Raw genomic sequence first — 22,536 nt, forward strand, 5'->3', positions numbered from 1 at the left:
GGCTCCACATAATACTTGATTTGAGAAATATCAGGGGGTATGTTTTGGCAAGGTTGTTATTTGATTTTGTTAAAATACAGTTTCTCCTGCTTTGCTAATGATCTAGTCAGGTGTGCAGCTGGGCTACAAGCCTTTATCATGAGGTAGCAATGATGTTGCAATATTTCTTAAATATAACTTTAAAATGTCAAGATAATGTAAACTGTAAGTTAACTGACACTCCCAAAAGCAGGAGCTACAAAAGGATAGGGAAGATTCACAACACATTTTCTACAGTGTTACTTATTTGGTAAAATTGGAGCCAACTGGATTTCAGTGTACTGTGACTTACAGGTGTGCTGGAATTTTCCTGGTGGATGGGTGGATGGATGTGCGTTCTAGAGGTGGAATCAAACAGATGCTGGATTTTTTAGCATTGTGAGGTTTACAGGACCTAGTTAAACTTGTGAGCTTCTCAAGATGTGATGAAAAAAAAAGTGAAAAAGTGCCATGTTGTTGACAGGAGAAGTTCTGTAAGAAAATAGATGTTGAGGTGTTTGTAGTGATGCTGCACGATGCAGAAAGGAACATTTACATGAATACTGATTATTTTACATTATTACTTTATGCAAAAGGGAGACAGGAAGAGCTGCACAAAACCTCATGTGCTGTTATGGCCAGACCCTTGTGATGTTTCTATCTGGGAAGATAAGCTCCTGATGATTAACAGAGGGTGCTCTAAGAACTGTAAGTCAGTACAGCTGTTTTGTAATATTGCACAATTTGAAGAGCTAACTATTGTCGGCTGTTACTGTCATTCCATATATGCCAGTTAAATAATTTGGTTTTAATTGAAGCAGAAGTTCGATACATTGAATTTAGGGTTGACCTATTAAAAAATAGGGCAAGATCAGTTGCTTCCATAATCTTATATTTCAGTCTGGAATAAGAGGGGAAGAGCTCTCCAGGAGGAAAAACACTTAACCTTATGAAGAACCAAGCATTGTTTATATAGTGCTAAACCTTTTTTTTTTTAGTGTTTTCTAATAATAGGATATACACTCCATTTTGGCAGGAAGATGTTACAAAAATGCTAAAAAAAAAATATCCGATGAGCACCTACCTTCCTGTTAATTACTTATATCTGGAAAGTAGAAGTTACTTTCTTCACACAGAGATGAAGGATTTTAACTGTGTGCTTAGGCATCACAGCTTAGCTGAAACAGAATACACCCTTCAACTGTAATGCATGCAAAGTGAGTGGCTTTATGTAAGCCTCAATCCAGACTGTAAAATTATGAATAGAAAAATGGTCAGAGTAGAAGAGAAGAGTTATAATGACATTAAGCTCAAACAACTAGACCCCATTGCCTGTCTTTGGGGGCTTTCCTATAAGGTATTTGAAATAATTTTACAGATACTGTATTCAATCCAAATTAAAAAGGAAAAAAAAAAAAAAAGTTGTGTTTTAGAAGAGAAAGCAATTGCACGTTGAATACAAAGCTCATTCCTGTTTAAATCCTGACTTAGTAGCTGGACTTCAGGCAAGCCAGCTGGTCTATAATTCTCTTTTAAAACTGTGAATAAAGGGGACATGAAAACTCACTATCCAAGTTTCTATAAATACCTATCTAAAACAAGATTTGGGAATTCATTTGTTACATTTTGAGAGGAGAATGAGACAACAGAGCATGTTATGCAACCACAGTTAATGGGAGGGGAGGGTTCTGGGGTGGACTGATAAGAGAGCAAGCTCTGGGGTGGGAGTCACAGGACAGGAGCATGTGGGACCAGGCCAAGTGGTAAGTATGAAGAGGCAGCTATGTCAGGCACCACTGGTACCTCTGACAGCAACCCTAATTTGGGAACAGCACCTTCTTCCTCATAACTGTTTATACCAGTGAAAAAGCTGCTGGTAATTTGTCCCACTCACCCAACTGGCATCACACACAGGAGCTCTGTTTGAGAGAGACAAAAAAGGGATCCAGTTTCTGTCATCAGCAGAGCTGCAGTAGTTCCACATCTTGGAAATACTAAGCCACTTTTGCTTACAGACTTATTTACAAACTATTGTTTTCCCAACTGTGTTCTTCATTTGAGGAATCACCTCTAAAACAGGTGGATTTGTAAAGTCCTGCAGGTGTACCTATCACATAAAGAATCACTACAAATGTTAGGCCTTACCAATATATTAGTGTTTTTTTGAAGGAGTGGACATGGGAACAAAGGAATCTACTCCGTGCTGTGCATGTGAGTTGGGATGGGATGGGATTTTCCTTTTTTTTTCTTCTCAAGAAATGAGGTCAGCTTAAAACCTAGAAGGCTTGAGAGGGCTTCTGGGGACATGCCAGGGGGCATCTGGTCAACATTTTAGGACATAATCTGATAAAGGAAAACATTACTAAGTTTCTTGATGGCAAAATGATGGAAGAGCTAGGAAAAAAAATCTCACTAGTGAGAGACTGAGTTAAAAGCTTCATTGTCAAGAGGAAAAATACTAACTGCATCAGACGGTTTTAAATTACTCTGACATTCTCAGTGCAGAGATCTGGGAGTCATTTTGCATAGTTTTGCATAGCTGCAAGACACAAGATCAGTGGTCTATGACAGCCAAAAGGCAAGTAGAACATTAACAATTCCTAGGAAAAAAAATGAGGAAAAAATAGATTATACTATGCAAGTTCTATGGCATGTCCTTATCTTTAACATTGCAGTGCCTCCCATCCATCTGAAAAAGCATACAGCAGAGGTGAGAGACAGCAGAGGTGAGGGACAGAAGAGGCTGCAGGAAGGAAGATCAGAGGTACAAAATGGTTTCTTCACAAGAGATGAAGTAACTCACTTTCCACGTTGAAAACAACTCAAGATGAAGAATATGGTATATGTAACAGTGTGAAAGATGAATAGGGAACAAGTAATTGCTGTTTCTGTAAATTTACAACCAGTTGGCACTCAGTGAAATCAGGTTTAAACAGAAAAGCATTATTTGAAGTAGCATTTTATGAAGTATTCCTCATACAGCATGATTCCATCATGGATCTTCTTGCCACAGGATATGCTGGAAACAAATAAAATAGCTCTAAAAGGCACCATCCACACAGGGGCTTGCTGGCTGTAAACATCTAGATTTGCATGATCCAAATGCAGTCTTTGTCTTGGCAAGCTCCTCAGTTCTGATCAGAGAAGAACAGGAGGGTGTACTGGTGAAGGATCTCTTCCTAGAAGGATCATTAGCCAACATGGGAGACAGGTTGACCACTATGGTGGTTCTGATATTCTTACAGCTGTTGAAAAACAAAGTTAAGAGCTTTGCCACGTGACATACAAGCCAGGTAGCTAACAGCTAGGAGTGGGGATAGTGGAGACTGGAGACGGAAAGCATAAGATTTAAGATTCCTGAGAAGACACATCTTTAAATAATTTCAATTACAATATAGCTCTTTTCTGTGCTGATGAAGGCTAAAAAACCCAACAGCGTTGTGTCACAGTGTTTGTGTCACAGTTTAAACCTTCCCCCAAGCTTCCCAGTATGTGGAAGGTGATGTTTATGGTACAGAATGCTTGGGCTGCCAGAGCAGGTTGGCTGCCCTGGGCCCCTCCAGCCACTGCACCTGCACAGGTCAGACCTGCCCTCAGCCTTGGTCACTGTGGGAACCTGCTCACCAGAGCTGGGTGTAACAAAACCAACACAACTTTTCTCCTTCATTCTCACAGAATTGGACTCTGCAGCCTCCTGCAAAACCAGGACACTTTGACATACAGATTGTCCAAGAGCAGTGGCACTTCCAAAGCAGATGCTAGAACCTTGCATTAAAAAAACAACACTAACCTGAACTTTTAAGTGTTACTTCACATATATGCATGTTTTTGTGCATTCAGCAGCAACACTGTGTTTGTTGGGCACATTGGCAAGCTCAGGAATTTCAGAGCAAGAAACAGCTTTAAAGCTTTCTCCCCAACGCATACTCCTTTAAACCTACTTTTCACTCACTCCAGCTGTAGGCTGAGGTCTGCGATGACTGAACTGGACATGCCTGCAGTTAGCTCCTTCTCTATTATTGCATGTATAATAATTCTAAATACAAATTTGAAACCTTACCTAGCAGCAAATACTTGTCATTCAGTCCCTCCCACTCTCCTGCCTAACTCCACAGACCCAGTAGATGGTAATTATCTTGGGAGCTGCCTCTGGCCGTTGCCAGCCAGCCAGCCAGCCTGCCCTTGTCCTTGCAGGGGTTTCACACTGTGCTGCTGAGCAGCTGGCAGCTCTGGCAGGCAGCCAGGGTCAGACAGCTGCTCTGCCGGCCCAGCCTTCTCCCCTTCTGCACCTCCTTCTAAAGAACTTGCACAGCTGAAGGGGCTCCTCCTTTTTCACTTGCTGGCCAGTGCATCACTGGTGTCTACCTAGCATGTACAGGGGAAGAGAGGAAAAATGAAGGCAGTCCTTCATCAGATCTAAGGGGACTCGAAAAAAACACACTAAGCTAATCAACACAAGCACACTGCTCTGTGCCCTGGCTGCAGAGAGGTTTTCTACTTAGCACGGCTTATTTAGAAGATATTTTAGATGTTAATAATCCATCATTGTTACTCAGTCATCAGCTGCTGCAACCAAATACAACCTTTCCTGTGTCAGCTAAACTTTAAAAATTATAGTTATCCTAAAATAGTTAAGAATAGTGATTATATTTGAGCTACAGAAGTAAGCCAAACAGATTTATTTTGGCATTAGATTTATATAGATCCTAATGTTAGCTAAATTAAAAAAAAAAATCTATTGCACTAAAAAATATGCTTCTGCTGTGGATTATAGAGAGTAGAAAATGCATAGAAATCTATGTAAGGAATGAACTGAAAGGTTTTGGTTTTAGAAGCTGTTCATGCCAAGACTGCATATCCTGAAAATACAGTCATTTACAATGATGTTTTACCATGTATTGTTGTGTATATTAAAATCACAGGAAATTTTAAATTGTCCAATTAAAAAAAGTAGCAGCCACCAAGAGCTAAGTATTAAACCAGCAATATATAAATAACATGGTAATTGGTATTCATTAGAATTAAAGAGAACAAACAGAAACAAAGGCTTTAAATCATAGCTGTTAATGTTTTGATTCTTTAAGAGTTACCATTTTTTAATTTATCTGCAGTAAATACATACAAATTTTGTCCCTAAGAGATTGCTACCTACCCTCCAGCAACTCTCTTAGTAACTGTTAGATCCAAGTATCCGTTAACTTTTTGTCACATTGTGTAACCTGAATTGTTACGCATTTCTGGTTTTGCTATATTGCTTGACTTTAGTTAAATAAAAATGCTAGTTGCTTTATGTTCCTTATTATTGACTTGATGGTCTTATGAACTGGAAATCTGTGCTGTGGCCAGTGTTGTTCTTGTGTAAGAGTCCTTGGTATTTCGTGGCTCAGGGTTCTAATGCAGGTACTCAAAAACGTCTCAGAACTTTTGTCTGGTGCTGGTGGTTTCTGTCCAGTTACATTAGCAAAGTTATTACTACAAAGTCAAGGCATATCTGTGCCCAAACCTGCACTGGCTTAGCTGAACTACTGCAAACCCATAGGAACAGACTCAAGAGAAGACCCTGATATAGTAACAAGGTGCACGTTATCCCATTTATTGCCTTAAAATGCAAACACAATTTGTGGTTTTCTACAAACAACTTAATAGGTGATCAAACTGCAAAACGTGAAGGGGTATTTATAGTGCTACTGTGCTACTGTGCCACTGAAGAGATTACAGATATAACTTATTCTGGTTGCAAGTCAGAGAGACTGGGTTGCAAGCAAGGAAGATTGGGTTGCAAGAAAAGCCTTACAATGAAAGGTTTGCTGTCTGCATGGCAGCTGAGGAGCTGAGCTGGATGCACATCCTGCAGCGTGCACAGCTTGAATGAGATCCTCACAAAGGGCTACCAAGTGAGCAGTCCAGTGTGGGGAAAACTAGCAAGTCATCTAGCTTCCAGCAGATGGTGGACATGTGAAGGTTTCTTCTTGAATCTCAAGGAGGCAAGAAATTGGGTAGGTTCAGTTTGGAACAGTAGGCATGATTTCCCCAGGCTTCTGCAAAGCTGCTTAACTTTCACTAAGCTAATAAAATTACTTTTCATGTACGCTTTTCAATTTAATATGAATGTGTTCCATGAATGTGTTCCAAACAACTCTTAGCAGGAACAAACCCCTGGAAAGGTCAGATGGTATACTTACTTGGGACTCCCAACGTGCCTGCTAATTTGGGAAACACAGAAACATTCAGGCTGGATTTCTGTAGAGCTTTGCCAGCTGTTAAAGAGCTGAGGCACATTTTCCCAACCCTCTCTGTGTCCATGCACATCATTAAAGCTGACTCGAGGATAATGCTACTAGCTCCTTTAAACTGGCCACACAACTGTTTATTTTAAAGAGTTTTAAGAAACTGTGAAAGAAGTTACTTTAAATCTTTTTTACACATATTCATAGTGAAGCATTTGGACTAATTTCCTGGTGTTTGATTTAAGATGTGAATTAATTTTTTTATCTAGTTAAAATTTATTTTTGCAGCATAAATGCAAATTTACTTTGCTTTACAATATATATTGTGTTAATTCACATTTATTAATGAACACATAGGTAGGATGGCCCATAGGACAACTTCCAGGCTTTTTTAATGTTGCTGTCTTTGTGATTAGGTCAGACTGTAAACATATTCAACTGGAAATATAAAAGGTAATACAAAATGAAATTCCTACTATGATTGTTAAAGAGTAGTGAGGGACTTATATTCCAGAAAAAGAGTTGGCCTGGTTAATGAGTTAAGAAAAATACAGTGTGTATTAGCTGGAAATAAATGTAAACTTAAAACAGGAGAATCTGTCATGCATTTCTTTCTTACACATTCACCATTCTTAGTACTTCATTATACTCAGACACATTGCTTTCAGTGTCAGTAACTCTGCTGTCAGCTCTAAGACACTCAGATGCAGTTGAGAATCCCCAACAGTCATGTCAGCACAGTATGAGCAAGCTGCTCATAAGTAACAGGGTAGCTGCCAAGAAACCATGAGACTGAGGAAAAAAAACACTGAAAGGAGGTGATACTAATGGAAGATGTGGCAGAAAAGGGAAGGATGAGTTCAACACACACATTGCTACAGCAACTGAATGTGACCCCACTTAGACAAAATACCAGTTTTCAATACTCTTATCAAATTAACAGATCTGATTGTGAACTTTCCTGTATTTAATACTTACTAAGGATGTGATGGAAAGCCAAAGAATTTTAAATTGTTTGATGGTAAACCCAACTTGTTACCAAGTACAAAAAAAGAAGTTTGTCCTCTGAGAGGCATTAACTAGAGGCAACAGAGTGAAAACATCATATCCTGTTTAGAAATCTTATGTATACACAATGTTAACTTAAGCAGAGACATTAAAACTTTAAAACAAGATTAATTATGTATTACATATGCCTTTTATTTTCTCCTCTAAGACAGGAAAAAAAATCTAATACAGTTTCTATAAAATGCTATGTTTACGCACCTAAAATATTAATTTGAGGCAAGCTGCTTTGAAGGAAGTTTCATCTTTCAGATCATGGGCTTCAAATAATCATATGAACTGTGATAAAACATATGAACTGCCAATTAACCAGTTAGCAGTATACAGAATGAGCATTCTGCAGACGTAATTTGAGTGAGCTAGGTCTGAAATAGGCATTACCTTTTCAGCACTGAAATGGCACTGGGTGAAACACACTGTCTGTTCTGCACTACCTGGTCCCCAGTCAGTGTTCTGTCAGGAAGATGAACACACAAATAACTAGAAGGCCACTGTAAGGCAAAGCAGGTACAGTAGGATGCACAGAGCGATTGGTACTGGCAGTGCTGGCCCAAGTGTGCAGTGCAGCAAACACCTGGGGATTGAGAACCAGAGAATGGCCACAAATGGGAGTCTGATGCCTTCAACCCTACTCAGGATTCCAGGGTATTCTTAAACACTGGATTACACAGGTGTAAGTTTACTGGCAATACAGCAATTTTCACAGTGCATGCCAAGAAATAGAGGGAGTCTCACTTTCCTGTGGAGTGTCCACACTGCAGAGGTATTTACATTAATTCCTATAGTCAAGTCCTGAGAGATCGGTCCCTTACACAAATAAATAACTTGCAGTATAAGCATGCATTAAGATTCCTGAAGGGGGAAAAAGAAAGTTACTATATCCTTATATTCTTTTACTTGAGAAAATCCAGTATTATCCCAAACTTCCAAAAGTAATCTAAAAAAAAGGAATATTTTTATTGGCAAGCTTATTGTTCAATAGTTTCTGTCGCCTAGCTGTTGCTATTTCCTCAATGTCATAAGTCTGCTCCTACACGTTCTCACTTGGGGGACTTCCATGCATCCAAAATTTCCATTCATTCATAAGAAAAAGTATTTATCCTTTTTGGAGATGGAAAACCACCACCATAGGAATCTGCTTCAGTTTTAGAATTTAAATCTTCAGCCTCCTGCTACGCACGTAACTCACAACTAAGAAACGTTGTGAGTATTTTCACGGTAAAGCTTTGGAGCTGCACACTGGAAAACACAGCAATGTAACTGTGGCAGACGTGTATTTTCAGACTTCTCTCATCATGGCCACAAGAAGCATTCTCTGTAAGTTACATTTGTTATACAACTTCAAGGTTATCTGATTAGTACATTCCTTTTTTTAGAAATTCAGCTTTTCTAAAAAGTATTGGCTCTTTAACCATTCTTATCTTCCCCCCTTCTTCCTCCCCATTTCAGCTGATTACTCTGTACCCCCCAAAATAATCTTCTGAGTCACACTGCTCTGTTGCTAGTCCACTAAATCAATAAGGTCTTTGAGAATTTTAATCTTGGTAGGTAAGTTATTTTTCATCTCCAACAAGGATGTCAGGAATTCTTTTACACTATCAACTTCATCATGGTTTTTGCTCACCTGTAGACAAAACCCAAAATAAACACAATGCTGTGAGATGAAACAGCACAAATGAGAATTTGAAAATCCCTAATGGAAGATAACATTTTGATGAAGGCAGAGCGGGCAATGCAAACATTAGAAAATACTTTTCAGTGGTATTGCCACTCTTTTCTTGTAAGTAATAATAATAATGCAATATTCCATTGATCCAGATATTTTCTCCATAAACATGGGATTTTTGTCATGACATGCACAACTTGAGAAATAAGGCTAAATATACAAAACCTAGGCAAGGTACCATTCAGACTTTTACCAAAGTTTGTCAGGCTTAACCTTCTGCACTTAAATATAGCTGGTTTTAATATCTGCAGTTTCATTAGATAATTTTCTTCTGAAATATCTGTCGTAAGAGACCTGGCGTGAGCAAGTCAGAATATGTGTCTAAAGATATAGTTGGCACCATGAAAGTTTTGTAAAACACTTAAATATGCTTACGTATGTGTTTGGCTAAGTTCTTCAGCCCTTTTTTCCCCCTGAATAGTTCACAGTATTATTGCAAACCTTACTGACCAAGCATGACAACTATTCGAGGTTTCCAGCATATCCCTTTCAGACAAAACAGAGTGAGAGGTTAGTTCTACAGGTAACTTTTAATGCAAGTCTTGAAAATTTGAGAAGATTCTGATGTTTTTCCCTTCCCAATACACATGATTGCATTTATTTACATATATTTTTACCTTTTGCAATACATTTGCATTAGTTATTGCCAGTTACCCTTTTCATTCTTAAACAGCACAAATGGTTGAGTCATGACATCTCACCATAGTCTTGCTTACCATTTATGGAAAAACAAAGGAATTAAGCCTAAATTTTTTAATTATTTTTTTTTTTTAATCTTCTGGCAAGTCAGGATTTTCTCCTCATTTATTAATAGCTGTGTCTTGCAGAACACACCACAGGTGCCAATACTCATGACTAATCTAGATGAACTTAGTTAGCCGACAAGAGAGAATTTCTTCAGTTCTTCATTCAGCTCTTACTCATCCCAGGTATCTCCATATTTGTTTACTTTAACTAAAGAAAAGAAGAAGAAGTAGTCACATATGACTTAATTTAACTGCAAAAGTTTATCTTACACAGTGCTGAAAAGTATGGTGAAATGTATTATCTTTTGAAGTGGTGAGTGGGAAGAGTAACAGTCACAGCACAGGAAACATCTAATTAAAGCTACATTTGAATAAATGGGGAGAAGATTTTGTTAATCATTATTCTTTAATGAACCACTATTCAGTCAAGAGGCCTACTGTACTAATTCCTGCTCTACAGAATTTGCAATTACTTTGAAACAAATGTAACATGAATTAAACAATGACAATTGGAGGAAACAGGCAAGGAATGTTATGATAAATAATGTGGCTACATAATCTAGCTACGTGCACAATTGGATGGATAGAGGATACTTAAAAACATGTTTAAAGACAAACAAACGAAAATCAGTAATCCCTACTAGGAAACTACTCAGCCATTATTATTTAGAAGCTTCCTTTAGTACAGGAGTGAGCCAGAGAGGGAAAAAACAAACAGGGTACTGGTCTTAATGGATTTATTCAGAAGTACGTCGTGCATAACTGAGCAACAACCAGAAAGTGCAATGATGCTCTCTTGAAAGTGAGCTGCAAAGTAGTCTGTAACTGACTGCCATCACTGTCAGGGTAAAGGCTGGATGTATATGATACAGTAGGAATGCTGACACTAGTCAGGCACCCCCTGCTCCAAAATCTACTTCCCAATTACTAAGTCCACTGTTTATTAATACCTATTTGCAATAGAACCAGTGGAATAGAGCAGAATGTTTGGTTGTTGCTTCAGTGAGAGGTCAGCAAACTAAGCATCACACACTGACAAATCTCTTTCAAGCTGACTGATACTGCAGTGAGGCACAATGAGAACCTCTCTCAAAGTACAACTTGATTTCCATTTCTATTAACCATGGCAGCCAAGCAGGCTGTGCTCATTCCTTGCAAAATGGTCCAGTCCTGATCGTGATGCAGATGCACGTATTTGTATGGCTACAGTAAATGGAGAAGGCAGCAGCGGGTGGAAGTTAGGGACTGCTTAAAAACAGATATAAACACGGTTTCTTTTCCCTTACGTCCTTGCAACAGAGGGCAGAGACCATTTCAAAACCATGTAGATCTGTCTAAAGGCACATAATCTGGAGAAAGTAATTTGCAAGTATGAAATAGACTGACACTCATTAGCAACGGTGTTCCAAGGGTTACAGTTACTGCTTCAGAGCTTTCTGCATTAATATACTTATTATCACCTGTTATATCTGATAGGAGACCTTAGCTATTCCTGCAAATCCTAGTACAGCGTGATTGTCTAAACTGGACACTGCACACAGACCCAAACAGTTCAAGCTGACTTGCTCAGCACTGTGTTAAGACCTTCCCCTTGCTAGTCATTTTCACAGATGTCACAACAAATACAAAAGTTCTAAAGCAAGCAATTACTAATTGCTTCTGTTTCTCCTTTTCAAAAAATGAGTCAAAAAGTTGACTGAATGGCATCTTACTCTTCAGGAGGCTGCATTCTTATTTTGCCGTGAAAACACTGTGTGTTTTGCCGTGAAATCACTGTGAAAACAAACCTCAACACTGCTGCCAAATACCGTTTCCTTCCTTTGAGTTTTAATGTAGAAAAGGGACCTCCACAAACAATGCCTCTATAGAAATCCTCCAATTCCACCTGAAACAATTCATAAAAATGAATACCTCCCCTTCATAACCATCAACCATGCACACTATTTTGAGAGAACAATGCTATCTAAAATATACACCCCCTTCCACAGCTCAAACTCTTCAGTATAGCTCTAAGCTCAGAGAAGTCTTTGTTGAAAGAGGCTGCTCAATGTATTCAATAAACCAAAAGTTATGAGATTTTCAGTCAGGCATTATGTATCATATAACATATGAGATACCTGAAGATGCTGTAAAAATAAATTACTTCACAGGTAAAATGAATTAGGCCATTTAAAATATTACTCCAAATATTTGAATTTGCTGTATATTTCTGTAAATCATTGTATTACCTTCCTTAACTGGTTTTTCCTGCGAAAACTTGCTTGGAGTTTCTGCCTTTGGTGGTAGCATTACTTCATATGTCTCCCTGTGTTTATTCCTTAATTCCTCATATGTGATGCCTTTTTTTTTACGGCTTTCTTCTGGGATTGGAGCAGGACCTGAAAACAAAACAAATAGCAAAATACTAGAAATGGGATCATAAACAAAAACTTGGCTACAACCTATTCTAGAATGCCAGTTAATTACAACTCAATTCCAAATGAAAATGAGTATGACAGCTGCAATTCTAAACACAACTGAGAATGTATGTGGTCTTCAATTAATCCGTTCCTTTTATCCTTTTCAGTTTGTCAAACTGCTTTGGAAGATTGGCACTTAACTCCTTTTCTTCATCTTACCCAATGAAAATCCTAATAACCATGTGTTGCTGATGGATAAAATTAGTTCTGGTTACTTTATGTAAAATTTATGATAAGCATAGATTTTAATATATTTATGATTTCTGAAGAGAAACCTAAGTGAAGCTCAAGGGTTTGCATTCAGCCTTTAAATTTTGCTTTCAAAGAATTAGGGCTACATCCATCACCTGATAAACATTTTACCCTTTTATCTACATTTATAATGCAGAATCTTAGTTCTACTATTAAGGTTCTACTAGCTATTGTGTTTGTGATGATGCCCAATTACAATTACCTCAACACATTTACATCTGATACTTTTATATAACTAAACTGAGCTACATGAAAGGGCTTTCTCATTAAATAAAATCTTTCCCATAAAGAAGTAAAAAAATCCAAACTAATTCAAAGTACAAAGTTTTACATTTGACTCTAACTTCCTCCTTTGTGTGCCAGAGACCTGAACGCAGACTCATGTGTTTGCCCTGCAATAGCTGAGGACAGAGTTCTTTCTGGAAGGAGGGGAACAGCTGCACAGAACAGGACTTGAAAAACATTTTAGCTCTCCATGAGAAAATCAGCTGTTGCTGGACAGAACACAATATGCATTCAGTTCTCAGAAGATTTAAATGTTTGTTACATTATGACAAGCAGTTTAGTGTCACTGAATTGTAACAGTATACCACTGCTGGTGAAAATTAAACAACCTCAGGAAGGCTAGCAGACAAATGGTAGAGACTACAGTTTATTTAGTGCAGTGAAAGGATGGCATATTCACCTTAATTTTAATAAAATACCCCTTCAAGTCAGGTTGAGGTTTTTGCAGGTTTAGTTTCACAACCGTTTAAACTTTTTAAGTTAATTTATGATCTTTACTAGCAATTAGAGCTATAAAATCTGAAAAAATTGAATTTAGTTTACAGTTAGAATACAAAATAATACATAGATTTACTATCTGTCTAAAAACAATTCTGGTAACTTCTAGATGTTTCATTCAAAACCACTATGTTGTATCATGGCTATTCACATGGGATGAAAATACATTGTTTAGTAAGAGAAATATCTAAGGTAAAGGCAAGAGTCATTATACTACAAACTGCTAATATTAAGGCAAAACACACCTTGAGCAGTGTAATCAGTAATTCCTGTAGGTGAAGATTCATTCAGGGAAGCACTGAATGGAACAGGCTCATAACTGGAGAGGCCTCTGTCTGTTGAACTATAATCATCTGAGTAGCTAGAAGTAAGTGGGAATTCAGCTCTTGGAGAAGATTCAGTAAATGACTGAGAAGGCATGTCTGAAAATTCAGATTTCCGACTGGAACGGCTGGAACATAACAATTAAATATTAAATGCAAAAATGCTAATGTTAAAAATAGAGCTGTAAGAGTAACAATATGTGCTGATCAAGAAAATACTCTTTCATTTTACATGGTTCAGTTTCCAACATGAATTATTGTCTTAAAAAAAATGTTTGAGGTGTTTGTTGTTTTTTTTTTTACATTGCAAAGATCTATTTAGTTGCTTTTCCAACATTCTTCCCTTCCTCACAGGAACTTATCTCATACCTGAGAATGTCCAGAACAGAAGACAAAAGAGACAAAGTATTTTGCATTTTACAAGAAAAAAATTACAATCCCTTCTCCCAGGGAGTCTTCAGACAGAAAAAACACATTAGACACAAATAGCACAGGGTGTGCCCATGTACCTAGTGGCAGCACGAACTATAGTTGTTTTTAAAAGCCTTTTAGGAAGAATTTGCAATTTAACACCCTTCGTCATCAGAAGCTCCTGCAATTGATCAATACTGAACAGCAGAAGAAAAGGAGAACTACGAGCTATCTTGGGGAATTAAATTATGAAGGTGTATTGAGTTGCTGAATTCAGCAGAAAGATCAACTAGTTTTCTCATAAGATTATACCAAAAATATTCTGGAAACTGATGCCTGATATTCTAAAAGCATTTGCTACATGCTCAAGATGATCCCACAAATGACTATAGAACGTCTCCTTGTCAAGAATGCCACCACTCGGTGTCACTAGAATGTCTCTAGAGTATTTATTAACTTTTTACTTTAAATTTCTGCTTAGTTGTACTTCTGGTTTCATAAGAAAAAGATTTTCAATTAGTCTGTGTTTTATTTTCTCAATAAACATACAGAGCTAGGCCATTTTATTGCCTCGATTATATTTTTAAAGTATGTGCAAACACAGCCTTATGAACAATCTCATCTTTTAGCTCCCTATCTATTTTTAACAGCAAATCAGAATTATCAAAACACATTAATTAGTAGGTATACAATGACCATGCAAATGTAATTATTTGTGCTGCTGGCTTAAAAGAGTAGCATGTATGGATGACAATGCAGTTTGAATTAATTTAAATTAATCATTCAACCAAGAACGGAAAAAAAATATGTATCACTTAGGAAGTAAAATTTTAAGGATATTAAATTTTACAAATATTAGTTATTCACAGGATGGGTCATTGAAGGCTGAAGTGACTTATTGGTGCAGCAGATGACGGCATTTAAACAGGCTCTCACCTGGAGTAAACACAATTAACAATCACAACAACTTTTTACTAGAAACTGGAAGGGAGTGAAGGGACAAGTGCAGCTAAAATCCAGCTGAATTTACACAGTAAATGCATGAAGTGGTAATTCCTAAAATTATGTTTGATGTCATAAAAGTGTAAACATTTCAGAATAAAGGTAATATTGCAGACAAAACTGTCAGAAATCTGAATTTATAAAGTAATTAAGAATTTAATCAAGTCCTTTATAAACAATTAACAAATCTTAGCACATACACAGAAGGACAACTACTCACTATACAAACACTATACTCCCAGTTTTTAATCAAGGGCTTCAGCGAGATATTCTGAAAGTAGTTTGCAATTAAAAAACACTTGAGGTAGAAAGCATTTTGGAACAAAACAGGAAATAGTTTTAAGAACCTGATGAGTTTCTCAGATGCACAGCATAATGCTGTTACAGATGTAAAGAATTTAAACAAACAGCAATAAGTTTCACCACCAAGCTTCTTCCTGCACTGATATTGTTTACTGAGCCTTTTCCTTTGATAAACACTGAAATAATTTCCACCCTCTTCCTACTTCAACCAAATTAAACTATCAGAAAAAATTACGGAACATAATACTATTTTATTTCAGATAATTCAGTTTACTTATAAACTAAGGAGGCAACTTCTGCTATCACAATACTGTAAGTAAATTCCACGGGAAAACAACATCTTCATTTACACGGAAAGTATTAGTTTATTTTTCTACTTCTCAAAGTAATGAGTTGTAGGTAAAGAGCTCAAAACGTGTGTTTTATAGCTGGCCAACTGATACAGACACAGCTTCCTGAAAGTGGTAATTTGAGGTAATACAGGAAGGAGGGAAGGTGAAACTCTGAAGGTCTTTGAAAGCTGCAAACATAGTCTTGAACTGTTAGTGTTTAAAACGTCCTATTCAAGATAAATTTTAAATTTAAAAGAGAATTAAATTCTTACTGTTGTGAACTATGTCTCTGAGCTTGTCTTAGAACATCTCCTATTGGGGAATCCTGCAGTTTCTTAAATTTCTCGCTGCAGATTGGCAAGTAGGATATCTTTCCAGCCAGGTATCCACACATTCCAGCAACTTTTTAAAAGAAAAAAAAGACAGGTTTATAAGCTGTATCATAACATTCAATGTAGTCAATTTATTTTTTTAAAAATATTATATTGTATCCAGGATAAAATAAAAAATCCAGTTTAGATCTAAACCAAAAAAATTGAAGTAATCATCTCTGCTTCTTTTGCAGACAAAGGGTACTAAAAGCATCAGATTATTTCAGCTAGTACTTGATGAATGAAAGGTGACGAATAAAAAGGACAATAACTGCCATCAGTTTTTCCCAAGATCCAGAAATAACAATTAACTATCAAAGATAATTAAACAGTCAGGAATAAACAAAGGTAATATATTCTGCTAATTTAATCCATCAGAACAGTCAGATCTTGAAAAGTAGTATGAAAAGAAGTATAAATAAAAGTTAGAATTAGGCTCAGAATATTCTGAAAAGGATTCTATTATGCAGCTGCTGGAGGGCAAACAACCAAATTAGCTGAACCAGCACTATTTCTAGGCAAATGCTTTCAATTTAGTGCATGAGATATTTTCATGTGCTAGAATAAATTCTCACAATAGCTCTTTCTGAGCTGAAAACTTATGATTTCCACCATTTGGCTTCTTCAGGTTCTGTGTGGGCAAAACAGAGTATTAAGGAACATGAAAGATTCAATGGTAAACAGTAGAAGTTTTGTTGTTGGCTTTGCAGGAGACAAGGACTAGATCCTTCTTTCATGCACAATGAGTATTTTCAAATACAAAGACTAAAGACTCATGATCATCTTTAAGTCAGGAAAGAGTTAAATACCAGTAATATTAATCCTCTGAGGTCCTCACACTGTAGAATACATTGCCCAAGAATTAATATAAAAGGGGACTTTACCCTACCCTGCTATATTGGTACTGAAATTGTGATTCCTGTTCTATTGTCTGTATTTTCACAAGGAGGTTAAAAATCCTTTTTCAAGAGAAAAAAGAACAGCCACACTGTGAGTGAAGTTTACAAATGAGAAATGTAAGGGTTTAAGTGCTTAGCAGGTCAAAAAACTGGAAGACCCCGAAATATTACAAGCCTCTAAAGGGAAAAACAGCTCAACAAGAATTCCAACTAAACATTTAACAAAATAAGCTAAGCAGCAAAGGTGATTAATCTTTGGCATAAATTACAAAGAGAAAGTCTCTCCTTTTCTTAAGACCTTCCAATTAAAAAAGCTGAAGCATCTCTCTGGAAGATGCTTCACCCAAAGAAATCGTTTGCTAAAATATTTGTTTTCTCTTATTACAGAATTAACAGCCAGATGATCCACATTTTATAAGTTAGCACAGTAAGTTACATACTGTTGCTCTCTGCTTCTGTATTCACTGTGACAAGGCTTTGGAGAAGCTGATTAGAGACAGATAAAAAAGGCCAGGTCCCAGTGAAAGTTAGCATTAAGTACGACATAAGGATCTTACTCTTCTTTGCCAAAGATGGATAGAGGACCTCTATGCTATGTTCAAAGTGATGCTGTCAATGTAGTGTACCAGTCACAACTGGAAGTTCCATTAAAATGTCAGAATGTCTAGAAGATTACTGAGAAAAGTGAAGAGTAATTCATATAGGTAGGAGAGTATCCTGGAATCTGAAAATTCCTATCTAGAAAATGAAGCACTCCTCAACTTCCAGATAAACCAGAGAAAGATGCAAGATGGAGAATAAAAAAATACCTGACTCAGCTACGTTAGTTAGATATAAAAGATTAATTATTGTAATCAGGCACAGATACTCTTCAGAAAAATAATCTAACAACCACAAGTGACACACACTATTATCAAAGCCAGAGTATTGCAATCAAGAGATGCAGAAGCAGTATGCTCAGATCAGTGACACCAGAAATGCAAGAAATGTCTTGAACTGTCTTACTGTTGCTTAACATCAGCTAGCTATGAGCTAGCAGCAGTGCCTGGCACTGCATACGCTCTTCTTGCAGGACTCATGGAGGGACAAAACCTAATCAAAACACAATTATACTGCTTCCTTTGATCAGATTTCACTGCAAGAGGAATGTGCCGTTAAATTATGAGACAGAACTTGGGTCTGTAAGCTATGTCCCTGGCAACGGTTTTCAGGAAGATCCTGTCGATATTAGGCATATCTGACCTAAACAACAGGAATGAGGATGAAATGAAAACTGCTTAACTCAGGCCTTTTACACTCCAATTATATCACAGAAAAATCCCCATATTGAAAATGCACATAAATCACACAAAGTTACCTACTGGAAAACAACCAAACTGTACCCTTTATAGAAATTCTTCTAGTAGTAAATGAAAGTCTACATGCCTACCAATGTACATCGAACAGGAGAAGCCAGAAGTGTCTTGGCTTATAACCTTAACACCAAGAATAGTCGCTCTGGTCCAGCTGCTCCTTATTGCCCTTGATTTCAAAACTTAAGTTCTATTAAACAGGAGGAATGTAGACCTGAACTAGAAATGTGTAGGAAATATCAGGAAAATGGCAATTCAGTTATTTACTAGAAATGTCTCTGTTATAACATTGTTTGGCATTCAAAGAAAGCAAGTAGAATTAAGCATAAACAAATGGCAGTCCTAGTCTCTTACATTCATTTATCTGCTTAAACAACACTTCCTTCACCACAAACCATGGGTTTTACCCTCTTCCCACTGAAGTAAACTGTAAGAGTAACTGGCTTTATCTGGGCAGATTGGCAAGATGGCAACTTCCTGTTTTACTGTCATGTATGACATTTAAAAGGTTAATTTATTAATTTATTTTTTATTATACTTAATCCAAAATAATTCACATGAAATTGCTGTTTTCCTACAATTGTACATACATAATGTCCAGGAAAAAAAGGCACTAAAATAGCATGAATGGGACAAGTGAGACACATGAATAAAGACCTTCAAATTAGGAAGGGAGGGGTGGGTGTACTCTGACAAAGTAATTGAAAGTTGTACAGTATCTATTTACAATGCTTTTATCTTAAATTCTTATGTTACACTTCCCACGCATATTTAAAATCTTACAATTTTATGGAAAGCCTATAGAAGTAACTTGTCCAAAACATGCTGCACAAATTCAAAGACAGTGAATAAATGAAATTAACCTACTGACATTGAAGAGGTTCTTGCAGTACAAGATGTTGTAGTAAGAAAAATAGCTAAAAAGTTGCTGACTGATAGAATTATCTGCAACGGGGTGAAACTCATGCACTGGATATATCAGATAACTTAGTCCTATCTTCAGGCACAGTTGCACCAACGGAAGCATTGACTCTGTGATTCTAGAAGTGCCAGATTCTTCACTTGGGACAGGACAATAATAGAATCATAAAATGGTTTGGGTTGGAATGGAACTTAAAGTTCCAACCCCCCTGCATGGGCAGGGACATCTCCCACTAGACCAGGTTCCTCGAAGCCCCATCCAACCTGTCCTTGAACACTTCCAGTGAGGGGCCATCTACTGCCTCCCAGGGCAACCTATTCCAGTGTTTCACCACCCTCACACTGAAGAACTTCTTCCTAATGTCTAACCTAAATCTTCCCTCTTCCAGTTTAAAGCAATTACCCCTCAACCTATCACTACCCTCTTTCCTGTAGCCCCTTCAGGTACTGGAAAGCTACTATAAGGTCTACCTGGAGCTTTCTCTCTTCCAGGCTGAACAGCCCCAACCCTCATCAGGGACCTGAATCAGGGGAAGTTCAGATTGGACATTAGGAAAAGGTTCTTCACTGGGAATGTGGTCAGTCACTGGATTGGGCTCCCCAGGAAAGTGGTTACAGCACCAAGCCTGTCAAGAGTTCACGGAGTGTGTGGACAATACTTATTCATATAGTTTAGTTTTAGGTAGCCCTGTAAAGAAGCACAGTGATAGACATGACAATCCTTATGGGTCCCTTCCAATTGAGATATTCTATGACTTTATAATTGCAGAGTGGAGTCACAGTGAATCATCCAGCTAGTCTCATGGGAATTACATCTGCATAACAGACTCCAGAACCTAAGGCTTGAATATAAGTGGAATGTATATGTAGCTTTTACTTACATGCCACTTTTGTAAAAGAGCCAAATCTTGAGGTATCCCTTAGAACACCTAAAAAGGAGAATCAAATTATTAGGTAGTAAGTTGTTACGAATTAAGCTGAAAAACACCTATTGTAGTTATGTTTGTAGGCTAGTTTGTAGTTATGTTTGTAGGTAGCAGGTTACACTTCTACACTAAACACTGTAGAAACTTCAGGAAAACCTAACATCTGAATTCCCCATAAAATTATAAAAATCTAAGAATTACCTTTAATCATATCACATAGTACTATCGTACAGCATAGAACATTGTTTCATAGTGACTTGATACTGCATTTGTCAAACAAAACAAAATAAATGTGAATTTTATTTTACAAAGTTTTGCTCCTTCTTTAGTTTTAGTAAGTCATGTAGCTGAAGAGTCTGAAATTCATTTAACTACAAGTAGATCAGACATTATGTTATTATAGTAACTTTATTAATAGCAGAAATATATTTAATCTGAGCAAACCCTAAGTAACCCAAAGTACGTTTATACTTTACCTTTCCTAATTAATAAGCTGGTACCAAGCATGCTCACTGCAGCCAAAGGAAAAGCTGTGAAGAAGAAAAGTTGCTTAAAATATGATTTTCAGTATTTTCAACCACATTTAACAAAATATGCAACAAAATCGGGGTTGCTTGGCCTCACTAAGCTCATCTGTATAAGAATATAAGTGTATATAAAATTAACAAACTGTTTGTAAGTTATGAAACATTCCCAATCCCAGCTTCTAAGACTTACTACAAATTATGCAGTACTGGTTAATAAGTCATCCTGCCTTCATTAGACTTCATGCTTCCTAAAATACAAAAGCCAATGCCAGATGGGATAAAGCTTTAAGGACAAGATTCCAGGTCTAGCTACAGCTGCTGCAGCATCAAGATGCAGAACTTTAAAACCAGAGAAGCATGCACAGTTTTTCAGGACAGGAAGGCAAGTTAGATAAAGACTGATTCCTCTAAAATTTTTTTATAACCAAAAATCTTGATTTTGTTTTAACATAAGAGCTTTGGAAAAAGCCTAACTCTTATTGAGACATAAGCTATATTGATTAAAATTAGGTAACCTGCTCATTCACCAGCAAATTAAAGACCAGGGCAGCTCTTTCTGTAGCTTATGGATCAAACTATATAACTCAGGGGCAGGAATACAGAGATGATAAATGTGGAACAGCATTACTGCCTATTACAACCACTTAACAATTCACGTCGATTTTTACCACACTGAAAGAATTCAGGATGAAATTTGAAGATGGCAAAAACCAAAAGGAATGTTTATTTCAAGCACTGATAAATATGATGTTGGAAAGATTAACTTTGAAACTATTTCTAAAGACCACCACACCTCCACAATACACAGTGACACTGAAATAACGAACGTGACAAGCCACTAAAGTTAATTAGATTAAAGATTTAGATGTGCCATAATGAAATTACATATTAAGCCAGTCTAAAAATGTACACTAAAAAAGGCTCAGTGACTTTTACTTTACCCAGGGCAGAAATTTTTGAAGCAGCACTAAATGTTTACAGTGTTCTGATGCACACAATCTGCTAATTAAGCCCATATTTGAAGATAAATTACTTTTTTTTAGAATTTGGAGAGCACAATATTAAAATATACTTTGCAAACTAAGAGTTTATTCCTTCACAAACTCTGATGGGTCTAAACTAGAGGAGGATTCCAACCAGCATTTCACAGTAATCTTGACTGGATGCAACTTCAGAAAAGGTACCTGGGTCTTCTTTCCTTGAGTCTTCAGATAAAAGCAAAAACTAAGGGTGGGAGAAAAGCAACCCAAATTTACTAGCAAATCAAACTTACCTCTATACCGGGCACTCTCTTCAGCACATTCCTTGAGGAGTCGTCTTTCCTGCTCTGTCGGCACATAAGGCTTAGGTACTTCCCTCTTTAATTTGGGAATGAATTAGAAAAGAATGAGCAAAAGGCAGGTTTGATTTTTTTTTCAATTAAAAACTTTGTCTGGCTCTCACACCTTGCAGTGCTGTACTTTCACACAGCTATACTTAAGGAACTGGTACTTTTTGTCTAGAAATGCGACTTGAAACATATCATTTAAAAAATCCAGTGCTTCTACAAAACACGAGAGCAGAAGATACTTAGTGCACGCTCAACCCCCAGCTCAGTCCATTCTCTTTGTTTTTTTCAGAAAAGTCTGCTTCGGCCCTTGCAACCACCCTTCCAAACTGATTAATTCTGACAGCTCACTAGATCCCTTCACAAAACATTTGCCGGGGTTTCAGCTGCACAACCCGCGTTGCCCGTCTGCACGCAGGTATTGAGAGGCCAAACAGGCCGGCTGTGGGGCCGGCAGGCGAGGAGCGGCCGCCAGGGCTGCGGGACCCTCTCCTGTGGGGAGAGCCGTGCGGCCGGGCCCCGACAGGCCGCCAGCCGGGACAGGGGCAGGGAAGAGGCGGCACCCC

At 37.4% G+C, this 22,536-nt stretch overlaps 1 protein-coding gene across 1 annotated transcript in view; it reads right to left on the reverse strand.

Annotated features, from left to right (window-relative positions):
* Positions 1 to 9,549: 9,549 nt before the first annotated feature.
* The window catches only part of OCIAD1 (OCIA domain containing 1), a 19,020-nt gene continuing 6,033 nt past the window's right edge, over positions 9,550 to 22,536 (reverse strand). The window contains exons 3-9 of the mRNA XM_010006135.1: positions 21,917 to 22,001; positions 20,593 to 20,646; positions 20,072 to 20,119; positions 15,920 to 16,049; positions 13,522 to 13,727; positions 12,011 to 12,160; positions 9,550 to 9,990 (exon numbers count right to left, since the gene is read on the reverse strand). Coding sequence (XP_010004437.1) covers positions 9,953 to 9,990; positions 12,011 to 12,160; positions 13,522 to 13,727; positions 15,920 to 16,049; positions 20,072 to 20,119; positions 20,593 to 20,646; positions 21,917 to 22,001 — 711 coding nt within the window. The 3' untranslated portion in view covers positions 9,550 to 9,952. The remainder of the gene's footprint in view (positions 9,991 to 12,010; positions 12,161 to 13,521; positions 13,728 to 15,919; positions 16,050 to 20,071; positions 20,120 to 20,592; positions 20,647 to 21,916; positions 22,002 to 22,536) is intronic.

Source organism: Chaetura pelagica, unplaced genomic scaffold (genome assembly GCF_000747805.2).
Source record: "Chaetura pelagica isolate M959 unplaced genomic scaffold, ChaPel_1.0 scaffold189, whole genome shotgun sequence".
Taxonomy (NCBI): domain Eukaryota; kingdom Metazoa; phylum Chordata; class Aves; order Apodiformes; family Apodidae; genus Chaetura; species Chaetura pelagica.